We start from the raw sequence: 15,169 nt of genomic DNA on the forward strand, positions 1-15,169 counted from the left end.
GAATTTCCTATGGGCTTGCTTCGCAAGACGAAAATGTCTTGCGAGTTCCTGCGGTTTCCCCCCCTCCCCCCTTTTTCTAAGCCGCTAAGCCGCTTATCTGCTTATCCGCCAAACCGATAAGCCGCTAAAAGCCGCTAAAAGCCGCTAATAGCGCTAATCCGCTAAGCCGTCAATGGGCTTGCTTCGCAAGACGAAAAAACCGCTAGACGAAGAGACTCGCGGAACGGATTCTTTTCGTCTTGCGAGGCACCACTGTACAGCAGCCAATTGAACTGGCAGCTGAGTCTTACAATGGGGCAGCATTCTCCACAGCATCTGAGGGTAGAAGACTCACTTAGGAGGTGCATGACAGGCAAAATGGCACAGCAAGGTGGGGGGTGGGAAAGAGGGGGAAATGAAGCTCACAGGATCCTTATCAAGTACAAGCTTTGCTGCTGCTGCTCCCCACTCTCCAGGACTTTCTGCCTGAGGCAGTTCCCTCACGCTGCCTAGTACATGGCCAGCTCTTCCAGTACAGATGGTAAGACTACCATCACAAAGCTAGGGTGGCCATGGGACCCTCAATTACTGCTGTTCCGAAGGGTCTAGAAGTGGTTCTCCTGGAGGGGCACAGCTGTAACACTAGCTCCTCCGCAGTGGTCTCTCTGCCATTTACCAGGAGGGAGAGAGGGAGACGGTGGGGAGACTGGTGCAGTGCAAGAGGAATGTTAGGAGTGCTGGAGTGACTGCACTGCTGCACCTGCACCACCCTGGTCTCCACGCTGCCTTGTGCCCCCCGCCCCATCCTGGGAACTAGTGCTACAGCTCCACTCCACTGGGTTGGTTATTCATGCTATACATTTGCATAAACATTGGATAGAGTGCAGGTTGGTCATGGATCCTATTATACAAAGGACAGTCCCCTATCTGAAGAGCTGTCCAGTACAAGTTTGACTTCAGTTTAAATAACCCTTAAAAGGAGAACAGGTTTGTCCATCGACAGGTAGCACCGGAATGAGCATGCACAAAGGGCACTTGGACACAGTCTCCCTCCCCATAGTGGGGTGTATTGCATTCTGTAAAAAAATTATAGTCCTTATGTGTAAATCTGCACCTATGCATATTAATTAGCATATGGGAATTTTGTGCAAATCTATGCCTTGGGGGGTGCATTTCCCCTTCTTTTGGTGCCATGCTAATAGAGTGACAATTACTAGAGAGACCCACCTTGGCTATGAGACATAAATGAGACCATACATGTCTTAGGGCAAGCTTACAAGAGATAGGCCTTTCTTGGTGGTAGTGCCAAGATGGCAGGACCATTGGTTCCAAAATGGTTACATTATTAAATGGCTCTACCATCAACATGTTTCTCCCAAGGTGAAAACAAACTCTGCTCAGTCGTCAGGTAAGAGGCAAAACGAGAGCACTTATCACTCCACCCCCACTGCAAACAGCACAGAGCAGTTTTCTACCTATGCAGCCACAGCAACAGCTCATTTCCCCCTCCTTATTGCCTTCCTGCCCACTGCAGTTGTTCTCTTGTATGAGACACTTGTCAGTTTCTAACTTCCAGATTAGATTATTCCAATGTGCTCTACATCTTCAAGGGGCTCTTCAAGGGGTTGTCCTTGAAGATGACTCAGAATCTTCAAACGGTCCAAAATCCAGCAGCCAAACCAATGTTTAGATCCTGTTTAGATTTCAAATAATTCCAGCTGCACTAGTTGCTAGTTCATTTCTAAGCCCAATTCAAGGTGCTCACATTAGTGTTTCAGATCCTAAGTGGCCCAGGCCCCAAACTTCTGATGAAAGCCCCACATTATTATGATTATGATTATTATGATTATTATGATTATTATGATTATTAAATTATAGGCCCACAAACCAGTTCTCTGTGTTCGCTGTTCAGGTTTGGAGGCAATGTGTTCATATAAGAATCCTTCAGAGGCTTCCATCCTAACTGGTGAGGTTCCATGTAGATCATACCACACCTGGAAGAATTAATAGTTTTGTTGCACAAATTTCCTTGCAATGAGGGGGTAAGACTTATGAAAGTTGACTCAGCCTTCAGATGACAGTGGGCAATCACTAGGATTCTTGCGGCACCTTACAAACTTAACAGATTTACTGTAGCTGGATCAATTCCCTCTCCCCACCACCATCCCTAAGCAGAATTAGACACCTATTTTTGCCCTCTGACACTGGAAGGGGACCAACTCTGCTCCTTTTTGCAACGTCATGAAGGAAGCCTGTAAGGTCAGCTCTCTCTCTCCCTGAACATGGATCTCTTTCTCCAGCATCATGGTATTTGACCCCTCTCCCTATGTAGTTTTCCCTGATCAATACTTTTCTCCTGCTCTCCCTCCCCTCCTGCCTCTCTCTCCCACACTGTTCCATACAGCTCAATCTCTCTGAATGGTCTCTGAATGGTGTAAGAGATTTCAGGAATGCCAAGAAAGACTCCACGTTTGGTTTCTTTGGAATGAAGGTCACTCCACAAAGAGCATACAGACAAAATTATGTATGTATGTATGTATGTATGTATGTACGTACATATGTATGCACCAATCCTGTAACAATATAGAGAGGCACACAAAGCTGCTATTGGACCTGCTTGCAAAAGTTACCTGCTGACAGTAGCTGGAGATGCTTGTTCCAGATCTTCTGGCTCAAACATTAAGCTCATCTTTGCACTCATCTGAATTATTTCACCACTCATTAGGCACAGCTAGAATGAAAACATCATGTAACCATGGTTCAGTCATGTGTATGGTAGGGATTGTGACAGGGCAACTTGCACTATTGAGGCATGTGTCACGCAGAGTTTCAGTCATTTTACAGACATGCACATGAACAACAGTGACATTCTGTAAGAGGATGAACATCATTCGTTTGCTTCTTCTCATACTTCCATGCTTGAGAGCAAAAGATAATGAAAGGTTTGTGTGTAATGTTTAACCATGATTTAGCATAAGAAGGGCAATTCCCTCTCTCCTCTTCCAGCACGGCTGCACTGGAAACTTCTTTTACCATTTTATATTAATCATAGTTTAATGTCTGCATGCATGTGCATGCATGTGTGCACGCACGCACACAAACACACAGAGATATTAAAAAGACAGTGGGTAGTAGCCAATGGTAGTCCTACTAAGAGTAGACCTGTAGAAATTAATGCACACAATTTAGATATTTAATTGGAAACCCAGAAGGCCATGATTCAAAGAGCTATTTGTGTATTAGAAGCCTATAGCAAACTATCTAGTATTAGATAAATATTTCCCTGACTGTAATCTAAAATAATTAACACAGGCGCTGTGATGTAAACACCTTCCCTTGAAATTTGCTTTGAGACTCTTGTAAAAAGCAATGAATGAATTTAAATCATTGTTATCTTGCATTAGAACAGTGTTATTCTATACTAGGGATTGTTGCCTCTGATTGCTTCAGTTGCCAAAGCTGCCTACACCTACCAGACGCCCACATGCTTGCCAAACTCCTGCTTGCTTCCTTTACACCAGGCCAACCCCACTCCCTTTACCCCTCACCAAACCCCTTTCCTATCCCTTAACCTTGCCAAACCCACTGAGCGTCAGAGTGAGGTGGGCAGCAGCAGGGCTTGCCTGGAATGCTCACACATTATTACACCGGTATTACAGCCACCAGCCCATAGGGGCCCCTCATTCACTGTAGAGGAGCATGAGGTGAGACAGGTATTGAGGATGGTGAATCCGAGGAAGGCTGCTGGACCTGATGGCATCACGGGAAAGGTGTTGAAGGGCTGTGCGGATCAGCTGGCGAGGGTCTTTACTAAGATCTTCAACAAGTCCTTACACCAGTCTATTGTCCCACCCTGCCTGAAGTCGTCAACTATTGTTCCTCTGCCTAAAAAACCCACAATCAGTAGTCTGAACGACTACAGACCAGTTGCACTGACTCCAATCATCATGAAGTGTTTTGAGAAACTGGTGCGCCGTCACATTATTTCCTGTCTTCCATCAACTTTTGACAACTACCAGTTTGCATACAGGGCAAATAGATCCACGGAAGACGCTATCACTACCACTCTCCATGCTGCTCTGTTCCATCTGGAGCAGCCGGGGAGTTATGTGAGGCTGCTGTTTGTGGATTTTAGCTCTGCTTTTAACACTATCCTCCCCCATAGACTGGTGTCCAAGCTAGAGGCGATTGGACTCTCCAACTCCACCTATCTCTGGGTTTTGGACTTTTTGTCAGAACGTTCTCAGAGGGTTAGAGTAGGGTCACATATGTCCACAGCCCTTAGCCTTAACACCGGCTCACCACAGGGTTGTGTGTTGAGTCCCCTGCTCTATACTCTCTATACGTATGTGTCAGGGGTTCAGAAGGAGAGACACAGGAGGGGGAGCAAATGGAGAGTGAGGAGGAGGAGTACGAGGGGGGCGCAGGCAGTGACAGTGGCCAGAGTTATTCCACAAGCCTCTCTAGCGAATCGGAGGACTCACAGAAGGGAGCGCCGGTGGCCAGAGCAAGGGAGATTCCAAGGGAGAAACCTCAAGAGGGAGGGGCCAGCGGGGAGTCCCTGAACAGCAGCTGGAGATCAGGGCCAGCGTCTCCACCAGAGCGCAGTGGGGAGGGGGAGTCCCAGGAGTCGGGACCAGTGTCCTCACCACCAGAGGGAGGAGAGGAGTCAGGTTTGGCAACACCCACATCAGGAAGCGGGGAAACGGTCAGAAGGAAAGTCACCGGCTGGGCGCGCGCGCCAAGTTCAAATGTACAGGAGCGCGGCACAGCGGGGAGCCCGGGAAGGGAGCCAGGTCCTAAAGCCCGCCGGAGGGAGGGGCAAGACTCAGGAGGCTCCGCGTCAGAGGAGTCCAGGAAGGAGGGAACCCCAGAGGGCAGAAGGACCCAACGCAGGAAAGAGCAGCGCAAGAGGTGGAGCCGGGCTAGAATCTTAAACTGGTGTGGGTGGAGCAGTGAGTCAGAGGGGACTGAGCCGGTCTAGCGTTAAGACGTGGGCCTGCGCGTCCAGAGCTTGGAAATGGAAACTAAACTTCAATAAAGACTTTTGTATATAATATCCACTGGGCGTTGGTCCTCTGTGAGCTGGGACCTAGCGGCAGTCCTGACAGTATGATTGTACAGCCATTTATTCCAGCAACAAAATCATCAAGTTTGCTGATGACACTACGGTGGTGGGGCTCATTTCAGGAGGGGATGAGTCCGCCTATCGGGACGAGGTGGAGCGGCTTTGTGCTTGGTGTGGAGAGAACAATCTGGCTCTTAATACGACTAAGACCAAGGAATTGGTGGTGGATTACAGGGAAAAAAAGGCGGACATTCAGCCCTTGTATATCAACGGGGAACGGGTGGAGAGGGTGGCGGAATTCAGGTTTTTGGGAGTGACTATCGATCAGGGCATGACTTGGAGCGCAAATACTACTGCTCTGGTGAAGAAGGCCCAGCAGAGAATTTATTTCCTCAGACTTTTAAATAAGAACAATCTGAGTGAGAGACTGCTGGTGTCCTTCTACCGAGGCTCCATAGAGAGCATTCTCACATACTGTATTTGTGCCTGGTTCTCCAGCTGTACAGCTAGGAAGAGGAAGGTGCTCCAGAAGGTCATAACCACAGCCCAAAGGATTATTGGTCATCCCCTCCCATCTTTGGAAGAACTGTACGGTTCCCGCTGTCTTAGGAAAGCAAACAATATCCTGCAGGATGCATCTCACCCGGGACACAGTCTGTTTGTACTACTGCCTTCTGGCAGGAGATACAGAAACATCAAGTCAAGGACAAATAGACTGAAAAATAGTTTCTATCCAAGAGCTGTGGCCTTCTTAAATGCAGTAACTCGATAGTGTGACCTGGGAGTTTGATGGGTGTGGGTGTGGGTGTGGCTGGAATGTGGTTTGTTTGGTTGTTGTTGTTGTGTTGCTTTTGTTGTTTTTAAGGGATGGCATCCAATTTCGTTGCACTTGTGCAATGTTGCACTTGTGTAATGACAATAAAGAATCTATCTATCTATCTATCTACATCGTGCTGCAGTTCCCACAGCTGCATATTTGTGGTCATGCAAATTACAGTATGATGACATGCTTACATATTTATGTATATAAGCAGAAAGAGCTACAGAGACTCTCTGCTTCCCCACTTCTACAGATATGCTTTGCTTTTGATAACAGCACAATCTTAACCATGTCTACTCAGTTCAATGGGGCTTAATTCCAGATTTAATTCCAGTGGTTATCGTAAAGCAAATAATGCAGGTTATTTAAAAATAACTACAATAATAAATGAACCAGTTGCAATCAACTGCTGGGTGTGGTTCCCACAGCTTCTTATTACCATATGTGTCTAGTGGTACATCTAGAAAATTGCTTCCAGTGCAGTCCTCATTCTACACTTCTTACTGTGTAATGATTCTGAATCCACAAACTAGAGGAAGGAAGAATAGCTTGCAACAACTTTATTCTTTAAACATGTGCAGCAGCCTCTAGGCCAGTGGTGGCCAAACTTGGCCCTCCAGCTGCTTTAGGACTACAATTCCCATCATCCCTGACCACTGGTCTTGTTAGCTAGGGATGATGGAAGTTGTAGTCCAAAAGCAGCTGGAGGGCCAAATTTGGCCACCACTGCTCTAGGCCTTTGGAACTGCTTGAATCATGCAACCTTAGAGCAAGTCCTCAAATTACCTTCTTAATACTAAGGGAATAAATCTCTAAATTACAAACTCTATCATTACAGCCATGGCACTTACTTTCTTGTTATCATCTAATACAGTGTTCATGTTCTCTATCCAAACAGCATCAACAGGACCATCAAAGACAATCCACTTCCTGTCCTCTGTTGTAGAGCTGGCTTGTTCTCTGAAGGTGGTTGCAAGAACGCCATCTGTCCATTCGTGGCTCACAGGGTCAAAACACCCATACAACTGTCCCATGGTAATAGCTTTTGGATTAATAATTCTATATTCAACTGCAGATTCTTCTGTTGAAGGGTCTGAGACAAAAAAAGTATCTTAGGTTAGCGACATGGGAGGAATTCAATTCTCATTTAAAGGTGAAGCTGCCTAATTTGTACTTTCTGAAGAACATTTGAAGTTCTCTGAATTTTGCAATGCAGCTCTGCAGCCAAGTAGTGTGTGCAAAAATGCATATGCTGGATCAGGGGGAAGTGCTCTGCAAAAATGTGTATCGGGCAAAATGTGTTTATTAAGAGACATTCACACTAAATGGTGATGGATCTTCATGGCGACTTTTAACAATAAATATTTGCAAACTGAGGTGAAATGTGGAGAACTAAACAAAAGATTAGAAAAGTGAGAAATTGGGAGAATCTAAAATGGGCAGATTTGCCAATTCTCATCTCTGGCTAGTTAGAAGGCAAACTCACTGGCAGAAATTGGTGCCTAAAAAGCCTTGCTATTACAAAGCTATTTCTCAGGCCAAAAGTAGACGTTACACTCTTGGTGTATATTACCATATTTTTCGCTCTATAAGGCGCACCAGACCACAAGTTTTTGGAGGAGGAAAACAAGAAAAAAAATATTTTGAATCTCAGAAGCCAGAACAGCAAGAGGGATCGCTGCGCAGTGAAAGCAGCAATCCCTCTTGCTGTTCTGGCTTCTGGGATAGCTGCGCAGCCTGCAATCGCTCCATAAGATGCACACACATTTCCCTTACTTTTTAGCAGGGAAAAGGTGAGTCTTATAGAGCAAAAAATACGGTATTTCCCCCCGTTTTTTGTTTTTTTTAATTCACAGACTTGGTGTCCCTCTTCAGTTACCCAGCTTTAATTGACCCTGAGATCCAAGACATTTTGCAGACTGAGGCAGAGCAGCAGCCCTATCAACCAAGGCAAACCAAGTTATTTTTGCACCAGGGCCAGAAAATCCCCCAAACACCTCTCCTCCTCCCTGGCTTAAAAAATACAGTAATAACGAGTTAAATAATGAACAATTTGCTGCTCTTTCATTACATCCTCCCATAATCCTTCTCTTCAACTGATGGCAGAGCTAGCCCTGCTCCTACTCAAGAGTATACTCCCTGAAATTAATTGATCTCAGTTATGTTCATTAACTTCAGTGGAACTACTCTGGGTAGGCACAACCAGGTTTATACCACTTAATAGGTGAACATCATTTTCAGTGCCTCCTTGAAGTACAGAGAGGAGAAAAAACAACACTCAGTCTAAGCATATACTGTGCCACAGAAGAAGTGACAAAGACAAGGAAGAAAGAGAAAAAGAAAGTAGATGGGTTAAGTTCAGACGGCAGGCTGAGAAAACAATTTTTGAGAGTTTCAAGGGGAAATAGTCCAACATTTTCAGAACACTGGGAACAAAAGATGGCTTTGGATTAATAAAATGTGTAAGTGGTTTTACTGCTTATTCAACTCAAGGTTTGGATCAAATAAGACATGTTTCTGCCATTGCAACCTTCAATCTGTCTTCCAGACAATTGAAATTCTCTGTTGTGTAGAGTGGAAACAACAGCATTAGCAATTTTCCATTCTTGTACCTATAACCTTCCTCTATTCTCCAACAACAGGCAATTTGGGGGAAAAAGTGCTCAAGAGGTAAGTTTTCTCTTTCAAGATCAGCCTTGCTATACAGGATGCAGCAGATAGGTGCTTATTTATTTCCTTTCATTTGTGAATTGCTTCCTGTGAAATGTCTCAAAGCAATTTAACAATTAAAACATCAGAAATAAAAACCTATATGAAAAGATTTCATATTTTAAAAAATAAAAAATAATTTTGTGCACAGAAAAATAACTTCTCATCCAGCACAGATACAGACTGGGATGAGTATCTCATTTTAAAAAGGCTTCTTGAAATGGGAAGGTGTCAAAAGATAATAGATAAGTGATATCTGTACATGGTGGGGGAGTTCCAAACACTGGCTACTGCAACACTGAAGACCCAGATTCTATATCTTATAGAATGGACCTCCTAATGAGATGGTGTCTGCTGGAGGCCATCTTCTATAGAGCACAGTGATTGGTTGGATACATAATGGGTGATGTAATCTTTTAAGTAGTTTGGTCCCAAGCTGTAAGGGGGCTTTGTACCAGAACCATGAATTTAGCCTGATAGCTAATTGGGAGGTAATAACTAGCTGCAGTCCAAAAGATCTGGAGGGCACCAGATTGTGGAAAGAGAAGATGAAGTTAAAGTTCTTTTTTAAATTAAGAAGGCATTGGGCAGAATTAAATTTGATATGTACCTTGGCTCAGATCCCCAAGGGCCATAGCAAGCACTTTGTAGGCGTAGGTTTTTCCTCCCATCGGCTCCCCGACAATCATATAGCCATGACGAACCATCATCATTTCATAAATCTGTGCCAATGAAATAAGTGTTGTCAAAAATACATTGCGTAGATGAAGTTTTCTGCCTTATAAGGGCATCAGAAATCCACAGAAGTGTGAAGACATGAATATATTCAATAATAAATAAATCCTCAAAGCACTTTGAGACACGCTCAGCATTGTTTCATTGGAACTGTGCAAATATGAAAGGTGTAGCCTTAAGTCAAGAAACTAAAAAAGGGAAATCAATAAAGCCTAAGTTGGCTCAGTAACAAAGACAGATTAGTGGCTCCACCCACCAAAGTTGGCCGGCAATTGAGGGAGGGGTAAAGGATCTGGTCTACACATTTCCAGTGTGCAAAAATTCAAACTAAGAAACCTGAATAATTTTCCCAATAAACCATGGAACTGGTTGAAGATTAATTTTTGCGATATTGTTATTCAGTGCCTGGATGAAGAGATCATAATCTGGTCGAGGTAGAATCACTCCAGGAAATAAATCAGATATGATTCCCTGTGAAATGAAAGAAGAAGAAAAAATAATATGCAATTTAAGAGCAGGAACATCTGGTTGTACGCAAACATGATTCAAGCTGTTCTAAGCAAATGAAAATAATCTTTCTTCTTAGTTAATCGTAACACTGTCATCAACATTTGCTTGCCTACATTCATGCAGCAACAGTTCATGTTATCAGTATCTAAATGACTTCATCTATTATCTTACCTGAAACAGAGGGACATCTTGTGCCAAGAATTTAGCTAAGTTAACATCCAGTAGAGCCCTGAGCAGCAAGACACTTTCGTTTTCATCTGGGTACTTCAGTTTTAAGTTTCCTGCTGCTGTCAGGACCGATTTTACAGCACGCATCCCATAGTCGTAATGATGCTGCGATGATAACTGTTCAGAGCAAAGACGATAGGTAGCAACAATCTTCTGGGCAAGACTGTGAAAGATTATACAACATGCTACAATTTATGGACAGCAAACACAATGGAGAAAAGAGGATAAAATGTCTACATCATGTATAAATAGATGAATAATTAAAACAGATATCACCAAGTAAGTTTATAAAAGATTAAGTGACAAATCAAATGACAGGTTTTTCCTCTTACTTAGAAGAGGAGGAGGAGGAGTTTGGATTTGGTATCCCACTTTATCACTACCTGAAGGAGTCTCAAAGCGGCTAACATTCTCCTTTCCCTTCCTCCCCCACAACAAACACTCTGTGAGGTGAGTGAGGCTAAGAGACTTCAAAGAAGTGTGACTAGCCCAAGGTCACCCAGCAGCTGCATGTGGAGGAGCGGGGAAGCAAACCTGGTTCTCCAGATTACGAATCTACCGCTCTTAACCACTATACCACACTAGCTCTCATTAGGGGATGCTATTGGTGGGTAGTGGTTTTTTCCTAGAAAAATAGGTGCTGGTACTCATCATGAAGTTGTTACAGTACGTGCCACACTTTTTAACAAGAAAAAAAGATGTGCTGGTACCCTTGAGAGCTGCGTACCCTTGAATACCCCACCCTTGAGCACTGGGTGGGTAGGACAATCTAAACTCCCAGCCTGGCAGCAGTGGGGCATGATGGGAGTGGTGGAACCACCTCTTTTTATACTGCAATTTTATGTTGTGAACTGCCCTGAGATCTACAGGTATAGGGCAGAATACAAATGTAATTAATAATAATAATCATCATCATCATCATCTGAGAAATAAAATATAGGAAAGTGTTTATGAGAAAAGACTTATATATGGCAAGACTTCAAGAGGACTTCTGTTGCTCATATATCTTCCACACACACCCAGATGAAAGTTTCCTGTATACCTGAAAACTGACTAACTTACCTTCGGGAGTCAAGGAATCCCATTGAATAAAGGGAAATTTCACCAATCAAAGCATAATCTGGAACCATCATGGCTACAGTACGGAATAAAGCCTGAAGAACAGAAAGCGGGGGAAAATAAATTAGCAATATACAATGTATTCTCAAAACAAAAAGCAATAGGTAAGGTTGTTGTCCAAGGATGTTGTGCTTCAGTGATAGTTACTTGTGAGCCTATGACTTCAGAAGCAATTAGCTAAGGAATAAAAACTAGGATTTCCAGGAACTGTCTAGCAGTAGAGAAGGAATATGGTTTAAGTGGACTTATGCACAGAATGTGGCAGTTTTGAACAGAGGCAGGCATGCAGATCTCTACACGTGGAGGCTTCCCTTCTGGAACTTTGACTGCATAGAGTTCCAGAACTTAGGAAAGCCTCTGCACATGGGCATTTGGGGTGGGGCCAGGTAGAGTCATGTGTCAAAAGGTGCCGCTCCTTTCTATATCCTTCACATGCTTTTATCAGAGCAACACCTATGATCCCTGGGAGCTATCCCAGGTTCTGAAACCTAACTCTTACACTTTCCTTTGAATTGTGCTTTTATGTCAGTTACCATCTCCCTCATACTGTTTCCTCATCTAGACTACCTATTTTTTGTTCACTGCCTGTTCCAGGTTATATTCTTCTGGTCTTGCCCAGCAACCCACGGGTGTTTCGCTTTCCCAATGTATAACAATTCACCTTCAAGTTATCAGGAAGTTCTGCCCGTCCAGCATATCCAGGATTCATAGTGATGAATACTGCACAGGTTGGATTAAGTGAAATCTCTGTGCCTTCAAAGATAAATGTTCTCAGCTTTCGAATAATAGCCTGCTGAATACTGAGGATCTGCTGTGCCACTACAGAGAGAACTTCAACCTAACAACAAAATAAAGAAAATAATACTTCAGATTTAAAACATGCATTTCAAACCAATGTAAAGGGACCGCTAAATGTGACCTGAACAATGTGTTGGGGCAGTGTTTATGAAACTTGAGTCTCCAACTCTTTGTTGGACCACAACTCCCATCATTCCTAGCTAGCAGGACCAGTGGTCAGGGATGATGGCAGTTATAGTCCAACTACAGCTGGAGACTCAAGTTTGAGAAACACTGTGTTAGGGCTGGGCTGAAATAGTGTGATAAATCAATGAGAACTGGCTATAGACAGAAATTTTACAGAGAAATGCCTCATACTGACGATTGGTGGCTCAGCATTAACTAGCAATAGATCTCCGGGGTTTCATTATTCCAATCAGCCATCCATGTCCTCTTCAATACTTCTTTCCATTCCATCTCCCATAATAGTCAGACAGCATTCTGTGGATACTGAACAGGCCTGGGCTTTTTCAGATATTTCCCCTCCCCCTTAGGCTTTTTCCCTCTCTCTTTTTAAAGTATTTCAGTAAACCTTGGGATTCTCCAAACCTGTTTATATCTCCCCCATATGAGGGTGGTACTGTTTTGGTTTCAGAAGTGACATCACTCATAGTCTAAGCACCAGAAATAGAGGAAGTCATTACCTCAATTCTGTTGAACTCATCAAAGCAGGCCCAAGCTCCAGCCTGTGCCAGTCCTTTAAAGAATTTCCCCATGGCTTTGTAATCGAGACCGTCAGAACAATTGAAGACAACACACTAAAACAAATGACATAATATATTGTTCAAAGTTGCTGCAAATTTTTACTTAACAATAATAACATTGCCAACCACTTAATTTTCTTCCAGGAGTGGCTCCTGCATCTGTAACAATTGTGCAATGCGCAGGAATTCAGCAGGTTTTGCCATCACTGCAAGAAATTTTGCATGATTGATTTCAGTGTGTCATGTGGCTGTTAAAGGCACAGGAGCCCCGCTACAGAAGTTGGCAAGCTGAGTTACAACTCTAGCAATTTACAAAGAGAAATGGAAAGCACCAGTGGCGTAGCGTGGGGGGTGCAGGGGGGCCCGGCTGCACCGGGCGCAACATCTGGGTGGGGGGCGCGCTCGCACTCACAGCTCTCTGCCCCCTGCTAAAATCCACGGGTTAGGGGGCGCAAATTACTTGCCTTGCCCCGGGTGCTGATAACCCACGCTACGCCACTGGAAAGCACACTACAAACAAACCATGATTATGCAACAGTAAACTGTGGGTTCTCTGCATTAGGGGCGAGGAACCTGTGGCACATTTTTGGGTGCCAGGCAAGATCGCAGCCCTGAGAAAGCATTTTTTCTGTGGCGAGAGCATGGCGCAAGAGCACGACACACAAAATGGCTGCCACAATCTCATGTGAAAAAATAGGATGGCCCATTCTTTCCAGGACACGTGTGTGTGTGGGGGTATTATATATTCACCACAGAGACTTGTGGGATGTGCATATGAATTAATGGGAATAAATACAAGATCTGTCCTATTTCTTCTTCAAGTATTCATGAACTTTTGATCCATAGCTTCAGCAAACAAAGACGATTCCTCAAACGTATTTTTAGAGAGAAAGAGAGGGAGGGATGGAGGGGGAAAAACATAGATACCAGCAAAAAGATTATTTTGTTACCTGCTTAGCCAGTGCTTTTGCTAAATCTTTGGTGGTTTCAGTTTTGCCAGTTCCCGCAGGTCCTTCTGGGGCACCTCCCAGGTTTAGTTTCAAAGCTCCCATTAATGTTCTAAGAAACAGAAAAGAGGGGAATTAGCACAGTATATATATTTTAAAAAATAGGATACCAGGGTGGTGAAATCTGTGGCCGTCTTAATACTGCTAGAGTAGAACTCCCATCCTCCCTGATGATTACCCCTGCTGGAAGCTTGAGCTGCCGGGAGTTAGAATCTGAATTTTAATATTCTCACCCTCTCAGGATAGTAAAATGGCCAAAGTTAAACAGAACAAGTTCAAACATGGTTGATTTCTCAATGAAATATACTTTTTGGAACACCCAGCGTTTTCAGAAAAGGGAAGTATGCAAATCTATGAGCTTGCATGCAGCTGCTGAGAGGGGCAAGAATCTCCCCATGACATTTGCCCTGCCCCAACCCAAATACCACACATGTTTTAGGATATGACAATGGCTGGATGGATTAATGGAACATTCAGCCAAGAACTGGATACAGCTCTCTAGTTTCTTATGTAGATAGCCTTGCTTTTTAAAAACCTCTAGCACTGGATCCTATGGTCCTGAGGTTCAAGAGGTCTTTATTTGGGATCAAACTTTTAGAGTGGAAGGCCCTGCCTTGTGAAACTTCTTGCTAGTAGAGGTTTGACCATAATTATTACTGCCTTCTTTTAGACGCCTTCTAAAAATAATGTTATTCACACAGGCCTTTGCAATGTGACTCTTTTTTTAAAAAAAACAAGCTACTGTTTATTGATGTTTTTACTGATAACACGATTATTTTATATGCTGTGTTCCATCTTGCTGTATTTTTAGGAAAGTGTGGTCTGTCTGTCTGTCTATCTATCTATCTATCTATCTATCTATCTATCTATCTATCATTTAATCAATCACCTGGGACTTCATATGTGTAAGCCAAGGTAGCCAATGCTTTGTCTTCCAGATGTTGCTGGACTTCAGATCCATTCATACCTGATCACTAGCCATGCTGGATGGCAATAAGGGGAACTGGAGTCCCATAACATCTGGAGGGCCACAGGTTCACCACTCCTAACCTATATCCTGCTAACGTTCCGGTTCTGAGCATGACTTATGAACCAAAAACACAAACATTAAAAAAGCGGGGAGGGGTGTTACCTATAGCATCGGTCGGTCAGCGGCGTTATCACCAAACGAAGGGAGTTGCCCAGGTACTCATAGCCATATCTGGCTTCAGTTGTAATCATTCGGACCATCACTTCTCCCTCCTCCCAGTAATATCTCAGCTGAGAAATCCACTGGAAATCATTCAGATCTGAAATTTTGTCTTCAGACAGTTTTGCAACAACATCCCGTGCTGCAGGAACAAAGATATTTTGTCAAATGGACCAGTACACAAGCCAAACATTGAGCTTCAACTCCTGTCTGAAAACCTGAAAAAGCCACTGATAGTCATTATAGATAGTGCTAAGCTAAGGG

General features: G+C 43.7%; 1 protein-coding gene across 1 annotated transcript in view; it reads right to left on the minus strand.

The window, feature by feature from the left end:
- The window catches only part of DNAH3 (dynein axonemal heavy chain 3), a 99,353-nt gene that overhangs the window by 34,013 nt on the left and 50,171 nt on the right, over positions 1–15,169 (minus strand). Inside the window, exons 29-39 of the mRNA XM_083711191.1 lie at positions 14,849–15,047; positions 13,660–13,768; positions 12,650–12,763; positions 11,830–12,006; positions 11,112–11,203; positions 9,993–10,212; positions 9,648–9,782; positions 9,187–9,298; positions 6,719–6,960; positions 2,610–2,710; positions 1,868–1,973 (exon numbers count right to left, since the gene is read on the minus strand). Of these exons, the coding sequence (XP_083567317.1) occupies positions 1,868–1,973; positions 2,610–2,710; positions 6,719–6,960; positions 9,187–9,298; positions 9,648–9,782; positions 9,993–10,212; positions 11,112–11,203; positions 11,830–12,006; positions 12,650–12,763; positions 13,660–13,768; positions 14,849–15,047 (1,607 nt within the window). The remainder of the gene's footprint in view (positions 1–1,867; positions 1,974–2,609; positions 2,711–6,718; positions 6,961–9,186; positions 9,299–9,647; positions 9,783–9,992; positions 10,213–11,111; positions 11,204–11,829; positions 12,007–12,649; positions 12,764–13,659; positions 13,769–14,848; positions 15,048–15,169) is intronic.

This window comes from Podarcis gaigeae, assembly GCF_964106915.1.
Source record: "Podarcis gaigeae genome assembly, chromosome: 14".
NCBI lineage: Eukaryota > Metazoa > Chordata > Lepidosauria > Squamata > Lacertidae > Podarcis > Podarcis gaigeae.